General features: G+C 41.1%; 2 protein-coding genes across 2 annotated transcripts in view; both read left to right on the top strand.

The window, feature by feature from the left end:
- The first annotated feature begins 1607 nt into the window (after nt 1–1607).
- Nucleotides 1608–9796, top strand: LOC139565085 (homeobox protein Hox-B8a-like). Its single transcript, XM_071385147.1, has 3 exons — nt 1608–2481; nt 3208–3517; nt 9592–9796. The coding sequence occupies exons 1-3, from the start codon at nt 2058–2060 to the stop codon at nt 9647–9649; spliced, it is 792 nt and encodes a 263-aa protein (XP_071241248.1). The 5' UTR covers nt 1608–2057; the 3' UTR covers nt 9650–9796.
- A 2770-nt stretch (nt 9797–12566) lies between these two features.
- Nucleotides 12567–15126, top strand: part of LOC139565403 (homeobox protein Hox-B3a) — a 56663-nt gene continuing 54103 nt past the window's right edge. Inside the window, exon 1 of the mRNA XM_071385713.1 lies at nt 12567–12990. The gene's annotated coding sequence lies outside the window, so the exon portion shown is untranslated. The remainder of the gene's footprint in view (nt 12991–15126) is intronic.

Genomic DNA, 15126 nt, shown 5'->3' with positions numbered 1-15126 from the left:
TCTACATTGGTAACGCTTTTAGCGCTGTGAAATATGTTTGAATTTACATTAGAACTCCCTGATATGTAAAGGACAACAGTTAATTCAGTGTAGCTAATTCGAAAGTTTGGTATACTTCCAATAGATAGCTAACTAATTTGGGTTAGAACATTTATTAAAATTGCAGTAACCTCCTTAACGTAGCCTAATATGAATGCACACGCTATAAAGTATGACAAAATGGCAGACAAATTGTCCTACTGTAAATTGGACATTCACATGACATATGTTTGAAAGTTTTCCAAAAACACGGTTAATATTATTGTTTAAAAAAATTGCAACGGTTACATTTGACAGTAGCCTAGCAGGGCAAATACTTGCATACGCACACTGGGAATAAAATAATGCACGCAAAATGGATATTTTCTCACTTAATTTCAACAATGAACATATAGGCAACAACAACAATTTCAACAATGAACATATAGGCCTATATCTTACATAATATCGGAAAACTGCATAAAACAAGAATAACAAAAAGTTATTATTCGTTTGGCTCCTATACTACAATGTAAGTCATATATTGGCCAATACAACGTAACTAAGACGTTATCATAATCTTAATTATCTAGGCTAGTTGTCCTAATACTAGAATTCGGATTAAATGCTTGACGACACTCCTCCTTGGCTTCATTTTGTAAATGCAAACTACGCTCGGCCTATTTTTCAAAGCAATCACGTATAGACAGGCCTATATTCCCTTTAAAACGTATTGTAGTCCCAATCCTAACAACCGTTTCGTTTTTATGAGGTCATTAACGAACACAACCTTTCCACAAGTTAACCCCTCATTTGTTATTCCAGAAAATAAGTCTAGGGGTTAAAATATCAGCTTCTATAATGACAGTCCGTATGGAAAACACAACTAAAATGACAATTAAATACTTGAATATTTCTGTATAGGTGAAATTGCTCCAAGTGAAGCATTTATGGCGTTGGTCGTGGAACCTCATAAAATCTTAACAGCTTTTTTGATGCTAGGTGTAAACAACAAACAGCCTCAGCGTTTATTGCATTTTATAGTTTGTTAAACCATTTACAACCACTTTCTCCATTACACCACGAGTGGCGCTCCTTTCAGACATCTTCATATCTTTATGAATATCATATTTATAAAAATACTATCATCAATATGTTAAATCTGACTACCTCGTTTGTTCTCAACAAGCCTCAGACGCTGGTGCCGAGGCTTTGACAAGTTGTTTTAGAACTGCAATTACATTTATAGGACTTGTTAAAACTGATACCAATTACATCGTGTGCTTTCACAATTTGCCAGGGCGACCCTGACATTTTCGAAAAAGAGGATCCCACCTCATTATAATTTAGAAATGAATGAGTAGGCTATATGTGCATCCCTTTAGGTTGACCATTAGCTAGGCTACATGCTAAAAATCCATCTCTCCAAGAGAGGTTTTTAGAGTGGGTAAGTTGTGGTGGGTGGGGGGCGCTCTCTATTTGATCTGATGCAAAGCGGCAGATTTCTCATTAACTTACCCGCTTGAATATATTAATGCGCATATTCTCCCCTCCTCTCTCCCTCGACCCCCCTCTCTTTCCCCTAGTCCATTGCTCCCTCTCCCTTTCTCTTTTTCTCTCTTTTTCATTCTCTCACTCCTTCCATATCAGAAGCCCGCAGAGTAGAGCAGTGTCCGTGTGGGATGCGAGAAGCCAATGAGATGAGGACCCGATAATAGATGCAAATTATCGTGAAAAGACACCGCAAAATATGAAACAACTCATTTGCAGCGGAGTAAATCACAGAAAACTGTTTGTGAACTGGCACCTCATACCAGAATTGTGATGCAGGAGCACTTCAGTGCAGACGATTTTATGGAATCGGCATGATTGTGGCTTCGGCTATTTAGATTGGGTGTTTTGAAATCCAACATCAGTCCATATATTGCGAACCAGCTTGGGTTCTTTTTTTTTTTACCCAATAACTCTTCAATTGCCTTCCTCTCGAGCGCTTGAGTCTTGATAATCACAAACAACAACAAAACCAACAACAACAAAAGATGAGTTCATATTTTGTCAACTCTCTCTTCTCCAAATACAAGAGTGGAGACTCTTTACGTCCCAATTATTACGAGTGCGGGTTCGCGCAGGACCTTGGGAGTAGACCCACAGTAGTGTATGGACCAGGCACTGGAGCAACTTTCCAACATCCCCCTCAAATCCAGGAATTTTACCACCACGGAGCGTCCACGCTCTCCAGTGCCCCTTACCAACAGAGTCCCTGCGCCGTAACATGCCATGGAGAGCCGGGCAACTTCTACGGGTACGACGCTCTCCAGAGGCAAACCCTTTTTGGACCCCAGGACGCAGATTTGGTCCAGTACAACGACTGCAAGCTAGCCGCTGGTGGTATCGGGGATGAGACGGAGAGCACGGAACAGAGCCCCTCTCCAACGCAGTTATTCCCGTGGATGCGACCGCAATGTAAGTCATATCTAAAACTGGAACATTGCTTGTGGGTATGAATGAATAGCGGGAAAGGGGTAGAATATTAAACCTCAAACCATTCGCAATTAGGGCTGAGGTGCGTTTCCTGTGTTCAAAAGGAGAGACAAAGTGCTTTTATTGTTTTATGGTGTCCAAAACTTTACAGTTGAATGACCCCGCCATATACAAGAGAGAGGGGAATAGAGAAGAGAGCAAAGCTTTTCTCTCCATGTGCGAGCCGGACCGCAGCTGATTCTCTTACTTCTCACCCAGGTTAAAGTTTTACTACTCGCTTTTACGACTTAAAGTGGTCTCGGCGATTATTTCGCTACAAGGTGGTCATTTCCCACAGGTTAGGCGCTTTATGGCTTCACCCAATGCGTTGAGTAGCCTATGTGTGGGCGTCAGACATGATTTGCTTTGGATTTTATTTAATATCCCATGAATGTGTGGACATTGAACATCCAATCATTTGAATTGTATTGCAATGCTGATAAATCACTTGGAAGTCAATCTAGGTTTAAGTAACCTCGGATATATATATATATAAAAATGAGTGGATTATATAATTGATAGCTTCACTCTGTAGGCCTAGACAATAATAATTGCTTGTGGGGATATTGGGGATGGAGGTAAGGGGATTGCATTTGTGAACTTGTATAGGCTATTCGTTATGGCTATTTGTATGTTTTCCTCAAACATGTCCTCTCATTTTGCCAACAGCTGCCGGACGAAGGCGAGGCCGACAGACCTACAGCCGTTACCAGACACTGGAGCTGGAGAAAGAGTTCCTATTCAATCCCTACCTGACCCGCAAGCGGCGAATCGAGGTATCGCACGCCCTGGGACTGACCGAGAGGCAGGTCAAAATCTGGTTTCAGAACAGGAGGATGAAATGGAAAAAGGAAAACAACAAGGACAAATTCCCCAGCAGTAAGACAGAGCAGGAAGAGATCGAGAAGGAGAAACGACAGAAGGAGCAGGGCGCGGGGACACACTCGTCCGGGGAAGACTGCGACAAAGCCAAGCAAATGTAAGCTATAGGGAGATTGGGGGGGGGGGGGGGGGGGGGGTCGAAATCAGCACCGCGGAAAAGGCAGCGAGAACGATAAGGGAAGTGGGGTCAGCATGTGGTTTTGTCTCGGAACATGGCAGTCTTTGGCTAGTCGTTCCAGGTTTGAGTCATTCGAAGGGAACGTCTCCTGACGGCGACAAAGGACAGGACCATTCGCATTGTGGTTGTTGGGAGACAAAACGAAACATTTGAACGGGAAATGAAGCATTTGTACTTTTTATCTGATGTTGGAAATTATTATTGTGTTAAAAATAGAGTCCTTTCATTGTGGAACAATTATCGTGAGAAAAAAAAACACATTTATATTGTTAGAATTTTGTCATTAACATTTATCTTGGCAGCTGTATAGTTTTTAAGTTAAATTGTGCACTTTTTACTGTTCTCATTTCAATGTTATGCCCACGTGGCGAATAATGAATTCCAACAACATGAAACTGCCTATTTATGCTGTAGGCTTTCCTATTTTTACACTTGTCCTTCCTTAGTTCGTTTTGATTGATGGTATTTTGTTGTCTTCCTTATTTGGGTAAGCATGCGCACAGTGCAAAAATGAATAAAAATACAATGGAAATTAAAAAGGATGTCATGTGACCCCTTGTTTAAACAGAATGTGTACTGTATGTGTACTGGCTACTCGTGAATTAGTTTATGGGGACTTCATGATATGCTTTATTGTTCTTCATCACTTTGTTCTATTGTCTAAACCTGGAAGCGGTGGAAGACAGAGGACACAATAAAGTTTACAAGCGAGAATCTGTGACATCATTGCTGCTTAATTTCCTCTCAAGGTGTGAATCCCAATAGTCACCGTCATCACACAGACTGACTCAACCAATTAGTAATCTTACCCAAATTACACAAGTGCATTAAAACCTTCACCAAACCAATGAGTATGTATGGCTACTGGGTGCACACTTCTAACAATGTAGGGATTGACGCATGGTTAGAATTGTGTCGTACGTGTTAATCTCCACACAAGCATGACATAGATAAGGCCATGATGGCATGTGGAACCACACTGTAAAGTCTGGCTAAATCATATGACTATTAACAGTAACAACACACACCCCTCATTCAGAAAAAAACGTGATAATATTTCACTTCCCATAACAGTCACATTCATGTTGAGTCTTATTTGAGAGTGGGGAAAGAAAAAAAAGGCGCCTAAAAGCACCTGTGCGCCAGGTAAATCTTGTCAAACACTGGGAGAGCGTGGTACGTGGCACTAGGCGACTCGAGACAGCTACTGGCCTCCCTGTTCCGTAAAAACAAAAGTGCTTGTGTTGTCCAGAGCTTCTCTGTCGTGCTGGAGATGGAAGCTGTGGAAAGAGGGATGCTCTAAAGCAGAAAGTCTCCCAGAGTGGGCTCCACTGGTCCCTGGACATAGTACAGGCATCGTGCGCAGAGACCACAATAACAGACAGAGGAACTTGCTGAGAGATCCCACCACTGACAAGGATAAGTAAAATCGATATGGAAACTAATAGGTTTTTCTTATTTGTGTGGTGTCCAACGAGAAGTCGAGGACATTTTAAGATCTGTCTGTATACATTCAGTTGGATATTTGTAAGCATCAGCCCTTTTTATCACTGTGCAACGCGCTGGGTGATTAGATAATATATTATATTGACTATCGATTTGTTTGTGTTCTAGTTAGTTCCTTGATTGGAGGTAGGCCTACCTTTTGGCTTACAGTGAATAGACTGAAGTATTTTATGTGTATGGTCAGCGGTGCACTATTTTCCACATTAGCTGAGCTTGTAGGAAGCCCTGCTGTTATTGGACGAGTTTGTATCACATGGCCCTCGTCACGTGGCCCCTGAGGAAAAAGGGGTGATTTTTGGTGTAAATCTAGACTGTAATTCTGTAATATATCACAGTACCTCGTAAAACCGACAGTAAAACCTCCCGGCCTACAAATCACCGGTCAAATTATGAGTTCATTGTATTATGCGAACGCTTTGTTTTCCAAATATCAAGCTGCAAGTTCGGTTATTCCAAGTGGGGTCTTTCCCGAGCAAACTTCTTGCGCCTTTGCGTCCAGTTCACCGGGAGTCAGCAGCTATGTCTCGGGCTCCGGCGGCGCAGGCTTCTCCTCCTCTTCCTCCACACTGTCGGGACTGTACAATAACGCAGGGAACATGCCCACTCAAACCCGCAGCATGTATCCCTCTGCGTACGGGCTGGGCACCGGCTCTCTGAACATGCACTGCTCCCACTTTGAACACCCCAACCTCTCCATGATTTGCTCCGGTGGTGACCCGTCCAAGGTGTCCAGCTGCGGCAAGGCGGAGCAGAGACAGAACGAGGACAGTTTACGGATCTACCCCTGGATGAGAAGCTCAGGTATGTGAGCTTAAAATGTATGTTTTCAAAAGAAGAGGAGGGGAGAAAGGAATAGGGCTTTGCTCCGACCTAATAATTCTTGTAAACGGTCTTTAAACAGTGCGGGCTTCTACTTCCTGAACTATGCTTTACGCCGCTTTGCCTGCGCATCTTTTATTGCTATATGACCTCAATAAAACCATAATTTAAGACATCTGAATATTCATTAGGCGGTATTGTGTTAAAACAGAGAGAGAGAGGGCGTTGGATTGTTTTACTCCGTCCTCGGGTAGAAAGAAATAGCGCACATAGACTATTCCATCGCTTTCTGTTGTTTATGCTGTTTCGATAGGATCTCGTGGTAAGCGCACTCTACAACACAGCATGATTTCCAGATGCCTGGTCTCTGCCCCCTGTTCACTGGCTTATATTATTATCGCATAAATGCCTCCGAGTGTTGCAAACACTTAACACACTGTGATACTAATAGTTGGTTAGCGCTTGGTTTGCGATGTTAGGCTGTGTTGTTTTGTTATAGCAACGCCTTTGTCTGACATTCTGGACTGGCTTGTGGAATAGTGTGAGTGGGCCTTACAGCTGCCTACAGCCCACACAACAAACAAGTAAGTCTAGTCTGAGAAAATGATGCTTACAAAATAGCAATTCATGTTACGCCAGTGTTTGATTACGTGTACTGTCAAATAATGTCATGCGTAAAACGAGTGTGTGTGTGTGTGTGCATGTGTAGATGTGTAAGTGGCTGTGTAGCTGTGGTATGTGTCTGCGCGCGCCTGCCTGTGTTTGTGTGGTGTGCGTTTTATGCACGTTAGGAGGCTAAACAACTACACACCATCACCGAACAACCAATTTTAGTGCGCGCGGCTCATGTGAAATAGTGGCTGACAACAATTTTGTCTAATAATTTTCAGTAACCTCTCAAGGCCTTGGCTACTATTACCACAAAAATTCCTATCAGTCAATTGTCAATTTAGTGCTCCCTCCTCTTGTTAGCCTCTGGCGTAAAACGTACAACATCATAAATAGTTTTGAAACATATGTCCTCATTAGCAGGGCTTTTGACATCTACTAGCAGGTATTCGTTGCCACACGTTTTCTCATACATCTACGCTCGTCGTGTAAGTTGTGTGTAAGCTATTTATGTTCTTGTGTGAAATATGCATACTTTAAAAAAAAATCCTAATGGAAGCCTGCTCATGCCTGGCATGTCTTGTCTCTCTTTGCCAGCCTACCGCTTGCTAATTTGGTTATAGGAGCCACCAACTGACTTTGAAAACCTAATTTAGATTTTAAAGTGTAATTTTATCAGGCTAAGACTATTCATACACAAATAAATATAACAAATCGAGACATTGCTCAAATTGACTAGTAGGTACACACAGTGATGGACAAGCAGGCAGGCAGTCTATCTCCCCCTCTCTCTCTCTCTAATAACACACACACACAGTCTTGTACAGCTAACATTGTGGGGACACACAATTCACTCCCATTCAAAATCATATTTTCTCTAATCCTTACACCTAACTCTAACCCTAAGCCTAACCTTAACCCTAGCTGCTAACCCTTAACGTAATTCTAACCTTAACACTAATTCTAACCTTAACCCTAAACTACCTAGAAATAGCATTTGACCTCGTGGGGACTAACAACACGTCCACAGTTGGTCAATTTTTTGTTTGTTTACTATTCTTGTGGGGACTTAGATCCTCACAAGAATAGTTAAACACGTCCACACACACACACACACACACACACACACACACACACACACACAGAGAGAGAGAGAGAGAGAACCCTCTCTCTCACACAGACATTAACTTTCAGTGTCTTATACTCTGGGACGGGTGTGTTGTAGACTATGCGCGAGCGTACTAGAGGGTCTCTGAGAGCACAATGCTCGCTCTTGTTAAAACTCCTGACAAAACTGCGTTTCACGGAGAATAATTCCAGCCAAGCCGTTTCTCTCTGCTGAAACACAAATCACCGAGGACACCATAGGAGAGAAAAATATAATCAATAAGAATACCCCTCTTTCTCTCTCTCTCGCTCTCTTCCTCCCTCTCCCCTTCCTCGGCCTGGCTCCCCAGACCTCCAAACCTCCTCCTGTCTCATTTCGAGCCAGTTTCACCCAGAATGTGACACGTCGCCAGAGAGGAAATGAGAACCACACCAGTGACCACGGCGTGCAATAAAACCCCGCAGTGCTGCGGCTCAGCTCAGACTCCATTCGATGTCTGCCTTGAGCGGAAACGGGAGGAGACCCGTCCCATTCGCAACGTATGCGGAACTTTTGGAAGTAAAATCACTTGTGTATGTAAACACATCTTGTTTTGCTCCTCGCCTATATGCCATCGAGGATTATTCGAGAAGGCCCTACGCCCAATTAAGATAGGCATCCTGTTGTGTGGGAAAGGTTGTGTACACCAAAACTCCCATTTTATGTTCCAAGGAAATGGAATGTTAGGTATTTTGTGCAAAAGGAAAATGCATGAATATACAGCTGAGCATTTTCAGCTGCATTTTATGGTTTCATAGCCTACTTCTGTTGTATAAGCTAGGCTACCTGTTATGGAAGGAACTTGCGTGCCCTTTGCCACAATTGGTTTGAATCCTTGCCAATTGAATGATACTGCGTATCAGTCGATATAGCATTACAGGTAGATGTTATTTCTATTCATTGCATCAAGGATGTCAATGAAAAGTAAGTGGCCCTAAGTATAAGGCTAGTTTAGATACTTTACAAAAAATATTATGTATTATGCACACGATGGAATAGGAAACCTATAGATTACCTAAGCTTGTAATACAAGCATTTAAAGGCCTATAGTATCTCATTACAAATATTGCTTATTTATTACTTTTCTTTTCTTGTTATTTTCATGAAACGTTGCTGGATTGTAGGCCAAAATGACACTAAGGATTTGTGGTGGGCCTACAGTCAACGCTATCTGACCAGGAATACTAATGAACAAAAACACTGCAATTTATTTATATTTCTGATAAGTGATACTTTTTACTAGAATTCCATAACAAAATAACAGTGTGGAAATGACTATTACTTCCTTTCTGGCCTATACATCCGCTTCCCTCTTACTACCCCACGGTTATACCTGCGGGGATTATAAAACTATTTACTGTACACTTAAAATTAGTAGTGGAAACAGCTCGTAAAATGTAACTTTTATGTGTTTATATTTGCTCCGCAAGGCGTGTTTACAACATAGGCCACCACTGAGGTAGCACAACAGATGCAGTACATTTGGCCCAGCTAGATTCAGAAATGTAATTATTTCCAAACTATGAGAAAGTTGCCTTTTAACCTCCGAGAAGATAGTAAATAATAATATCCTCTCCACAACTAATTCTTCGAATCATATAATCTTCAGAAATATAACACAATTGTTGCATTTATTTCAGCAAATATCACAACATTTCCCTCTTCTGGACTTATGCTTTCTATGCACTTTTATCAAAGCTTTGTTATTTAAGTTGAAAAAATAACCCACAAGGTATAGCCTATAGGCCTACACGTTCACACGAACAAAAAAACAAAGTCAATCTAGAGCATTCGATTTTATACATTTTTTTACTACTTCAGTTTGTTGAGAAATATGAAAAATGAAATGGGTTTTCTCTCGATTTCTGTCTGTTCAGTATTTTCACACACGCTCTGTCTCTGTTATTTACAGGTGCAGACAGGAAGCGAGGGCGACAGACGTACACGCGTTACCAGACGCTGGAGCTTGAGAAGGAGTTCCACTTCAATCGCTACCTGACTCGCCGAAGACGCATAGAGATCGCTCACGCGCTGTGTCTCACCGAGAGGCAGATCAAAATCTGGTTCCAAAACCGGAGGATGAAGTGGAAGAAGGAAAACAAGACGCCCGGACGGAGCTCCCCTGTAGCCGAACCGCCGGGTGGCGAGGAGGACGAAGATGAAGAAGAGTAGCGACGGTGAAAGGACGGTGAAAAGACTAATAGGCACTACATGAGACAATTATTATATTAAAACCGTGGGGGGAAACCGTGTCCCCCCTATTCTTACACTGAGTTAAACATACAGTACTACCTATAAGATTAATGATTTATTCATGTAGTCTAAAGCCACGTCTTGTTTGGTTAAAAGTACAGTGAAATTGTATAAAGAAAAAAATTACATTGATATCTAATCAATACTAAATAAGCTATTGTTGCTTACATGTTGATTTAGATAAATGTTATCTCGTTTTTTTGGCATAGATCTGTAATATTGCAAAACCCTGGTTGGGAAAACTAGCCTAGAAAAGGGATCGGCTTTGCAGCAATTTTGCAACTCTACGATCATCGTTGTTATGTTATATATGTTCATTCTCTGTCATCTTGTGATCTTCGGGATGTGTATTTTATGACTTGTTGTAAGGGCTTTTACCCCTATGTCAATTGATTTGACGTATTTTGTTTTTATTCTCGACATGTAGGCCTACAGTGGACCACGAGATGTAGGAATTTGTATATTTTCGTGTTGTGAGGAACTATTTGTTATTCAATTGCACAAGTGTTCTGTTCATGCCAATAAAACAAAAAGTCATCAATTACAAATGATTTTGTTTTGGATTTCTCTTGGGTATATGCTACATTCCTAAATGCTTATATGTTTGTAATACATAGGCCTATGCGATGGGCGATGGCCTATCGACGAGGCTTAGGCTATTTGTCGAATATTACAAAAGAAAAAGACAAACGTTAACATGTATGATGTTTCAATGACTAGGTCTACAGGCTACATGTACAGTTGTAGGTGATATATCTCCATTTCATTTCACCAAATGAGCCTTCATTAAGGCTTTTGTTTAACAAAACTTGTGGAAGCATGATACTATCCACATTTCTTATCAGAATTTTTTCGCTAACTATCACATTTTGCTGATAGTAGGCTAGCCTTCCACTTGCAGGCTAGTCTGGTCCAACAAATAAATAGGCCCATTCATTTGTAGGCCTTATAGCAAAGTGTTCAAATTTTCATTGAATATTATTTTGAATCTGTGTTTACAAAGTCAAGATAGTCTAACCTGTTTTCATTTCTAATGTAGCCCAATGTTTAATATTGATTATAATAGGGATACTTGTATTGCTATAAACAGCCTATCAGTATCACGATTTCATCATCCTGTTTAGTTGATTGATGCAAGTGTTTGGGTTATTTTGAATATTTCGTTTATTGGTATATCTTTTAGGCTAAACTATGGATGTTAAATCTACCCGTTTGCCATGGAATTGTTGGCTATAGTCTCTGCCTTGGTTCTGTGCATACAACACTGACCAAAAGAAGGCTTATATTGGGGGTTGTAACTAATGCGTTTATTGCATCAATGAAAGACCGGAAACCACCATCAAAGTAACAAAAAATCAACAAAACGGGAAACAGGCGCTTACGAAAACGTCTGCTCATGTGACAGGATTGCAGGCCCAGCAACAATACCCGTCTTCAGAGTTTAGTCTTTCCTTTTTCATTTTCGTTAATAATCAACATATTTAATTTGCTTATAGGAAGCATCAAATTGCATCGTTTAGCTATTGTATATTAGACGAAAAAGAAACCAGGATGCAAATGCGTTTCATTCTCTTTAGGAGCTTCTTAGAAGACATCTTTATGATTTGGGCCTTGGCCACAATGCGGCGATTATATGCCGCAGTGCGAAACATTTTACGCACGCCTTTTTGTAGCATAGACATTCAGTTGAATGTTGATATTTGCATATTTCCATGGTTGTGTTGTTCCACAGGATTCGATGAAATCTTCTTTATCAAAGTATCTCCTATTAGACGTTTTGGTAGACCGGAATGCTTTGTTGTTTAACTCACACGCCTCAAAGTCTGTTTTTAATGCTATATGGTAGCCGTGCAAGACTTTCTGTTCTGAAAAGGGTTTTATTCTGAACATACACCACCAATACACCGTCAATAGATAAAGCTGGTCTCATACAAGCAATATTAAGGCAAATAATATATAACATCTGAACAAAGGCCTCGATAATGCATAGATAGCCTATCAGCAACGTAAATGGCTAACATTGATGTAATATGAGTATGCAACGATTCAATGAGATATGCTGGTTCATCATTAGCTCTTGATGTAAGTAATTGTTTTCATGTGTTTTTCTTTTCTTTTCAATTTCAACAATACAATGATAATACAACTAAACAACAGGAAAAAGGTCAACGTAAGCCTAGTCTTGTCCTCCAAGTTCTTGCTATCCATAATATTTACGCATTGCGCCAATAGCACACTGAGACATCCCTTTTCAAACATCTTTGGACAAAATAGATATGAAATATCTGAGCAATATAGTTGTATTAATCGCTTATAAGCGCACAAAAACACCCTCATAAGAAACGTTTATGTCCCACCGATCGGCCTACAACCTCTTTCATGTAAAACACAAGAGAAATCCTCCCTTTGCTTTTCCTTTTTGAGAGAAAAAGATGGCGATGGAGGAACCACTACTGCCAAAGCAGTTATGAAGAAATGCAATAAATTCCTTGTTGTTTTATGAAAATTTACAACTTTGTGATAGAACTTTATGAGTGCCTGGGTCCTGGGATTGGCCGAGGATGGTCATGTGGATGGGTAACCGTGAACATGAACTTTTTATGATTTCCCAAGTGGTTATATTGCAGCAATCTTTTGGACACCGCACCTTCTGAAGCAACACCGTGTTCCTTCAAGGTTCTAGGCTCTTCAATCGCATGTCGAAGTAAAACAATAACCTTGTCCCCGCGCAGTGTTTACAGAGAAACTGGAAGACCTGCCTCCTCATCCTGCGCTATGCTAATGTGGCCGACTGTGATTGGGATTTCCGCTGCGATGGAGAGAGTGACTGACTGTGAGAGATATGGACACACCGGAGGGTCTCGTCTCATTTTTCATACCGGGATGCTTCATTCCTGTTGACTAATGTAAACTAAACGGTATGGAGGCGGCCTGTAAAGCCACAGTGGTGACTTCGCGCGCTAATGGCGGTACGGAGCTGGGGCAACAGGACTGCTGTATGGCGAGCTGCAGACTCGCGGATGCTATCCAAGGATTTAGTGACGGATTATCAACAAAGGTAAGGCGTGCGTGTCTGTCATTACACTCACGCTGTTTCGTTTCACAGAAAGTTTGAAAACAATTATTCAAAACGCAATCATAGCTGCTCTCTCCAATGAAAATATTCAAATTTTAAGTGTGCATAAACCTTTAGTAAATATTAGATTATATGATGACTTTGTATAAGATGTCGTCACTTGAAAGTGCTTGTAAATGTTTACCATGTTATGTGTGCATGACGAATTTGTATTTGGTTCGGAGGCATATTAGAGAAATACATATCGATATCGATATGCTCATTTGTGGCTGGCTGAGGGTGTTTGTGATATAAGGATACCCGTGTCCGGGCTGCGAGGGCGAGGTTTGATGGAGCGGCTCCTATGCAAATATGATTTCTCATGTACAGTCTTGGGTCACCGCTTAAGAGGAATCCTTAATCAAAAAGAACGGGGCTATACAACATTCCTTCGCTCTCATACGACTCCCTAAACCGTGGAAACAAACAAGACGAGGCAAACAACATGCCGCTTTGTGGAGATAGCAGATTATCTTTTGAATATAGCATTGAGACTCGCCGTCTTTTTTTTCTAAATCCTCCATTACGCAAGGGCTTGTCAAGTAGTGGTGTAGCGTATCACTTCCAGATCACCGACGCGACGCTTCCAGGTTACTGGACAGTTGGTGGGTCTGTGCGGTGTAGAATGTTTTTTTGTATGTGTCTGCGGGGTGATCTCGCCCACTTTTATTGCTTAATTTCCCCTTTACATTCCTCCTTCTGTGCCATCATCTGGTATTTTTTTTAGACGCTAGACCCTTAGGTGTCCATTTGTTGTCTCCTCCTCAGTAAAAGGTCCCCCACACCCACCATCAAGGCTGCTTCCATAGTGCACTTGTTATGATATCTGTTTCAGCCTGTCTGTGCCTTAAACCAAACGTAGCCAACTATTTAGTGATTTTTAATGTACCACTATAATCATGATCACATAATAGGCTACCACTACTAGAACTACCACTAATATATTGTACTGACACAAATCATGCTTGCCAATCCTCATCCAATGTAATAACATGTTCTTTTTTCCTATGTATAATTAATGGTGGTATTATTATTAGTATATAATGCGTAATTGTGAGTGATAATATTCGCTTCTAGCTGTGTATCAAGGGTCTGGCAGTCTGTCTACCTATATATCTATCTGCAAGTATATCCATCTGTGTGTGTGCGTCTGTGTGTCTGTCTGTCTGCCTGTCTGGTTTGTCTGTCTACAGTTTATCACAATACTTCTAATATCAAAATCAATGTTCTTTATCATCTCACTTCAGTATTTGACATCCCAACAAACAACAGAGCAGTTCCTTATTCAGAGTTTATTCAGCAGTACTGCAAAATACAGACTAAAATCCAAGAAAAAAAATGACATGATAAAAACAAAGAACCACTGAATGATATGGTATTTAATTGCAACATGTTACAATATACAATTACTATGTTAGCATAGTATATTTTGTATTGTATGACATACTGTCAGCAAAATATGGAGCCTACCATAGAATTTCGTCCATGCAGATACAATAACTTTCAGGAAATAAAGGATAGCAGGCTAGTGCATATCCTATTCCACTTAATGATGAAAGAGACTTTGTTTTGGATTTCATTTCCAAATGTGATAAGCCTTCTTGGCAGTCTTGTAGCTTTGCAGTAATTCCAGTTGATTTGATCCTGCAGTGACGCAGGTCGCTGCAGACTCTGCTCGTTCCTAACTCTTTGGTGCCATCTAGCGTCCATTTTTCCATAATGCCCAAAAGCCTCCTAAATCAGGGTCTCCTGTCTGGTGTGTGTGTGTGTGCGTGTGAATTTCTGTGTGTCTCTGTGTCGTGCGTAATAGTATATAGTTGAAACGTACGTATTTTGCTCCTATGATTGTGCGGAAATGTGTTCGTCGCTAAGTGCGTGAGCTGTTGACAAACAGATGTGATCTTTCCAGTGTTGTTGGTCCCTCTTCTGAACTATTGCGTGTAACAAAGCGGTGAGGCCCTGGCTGGGGCAGGAGATAACAGGAAAGCTGTAAGGGGCGGGTTGGGCTCGGTGGCAGTGAAACGTAGAAGAATGCAGAGGTTGTAAATTCTCGAGCTGCTGTTGCCGCGCTTTGATGTG

Source organism: Salvelinus alpinus, chromosome 36, assembly GCF_045679555.1.
Source record: "Salvelinus alpinus chromosome 36, SLU_Salpinus.1, whole genome shotgun sequence".
Taxonomy (NCBI): Eukaryota; Metazoa; Chordata; class Actinopteri; order Salmoniformes; family Salmonidae; genus Salvelinus; species Salvelinus alpinus.
Note: the sequence above shows the minus strand (reverse complement) of the source record. Positions and strands in the feature narration are given on the sequence as shown.

Coding starts and splice junctions, on each gene's coding strand:
- LOC139565085 (XM_071385147.1), top strand. CDS start 2,058: ATGAGTTCATATTTTGTCAACTCTCTCTTCTCCAAATACAAGAGTGGA. Junction 2,482..3,207: donor CCCGTGGATGCGACCGCAAT/GTAAGTCATATC, acceptor TTTTGCCAACAG/CTGCCGGACGAAGGCGAGGC. Junction 3,518..9,591: donor TGCGACAAAGCCAAGCAAAT/GTAAGCTATAGG, acceptor TGTTATTTACAG/GTGCAGACAGGAAGCGAGGG.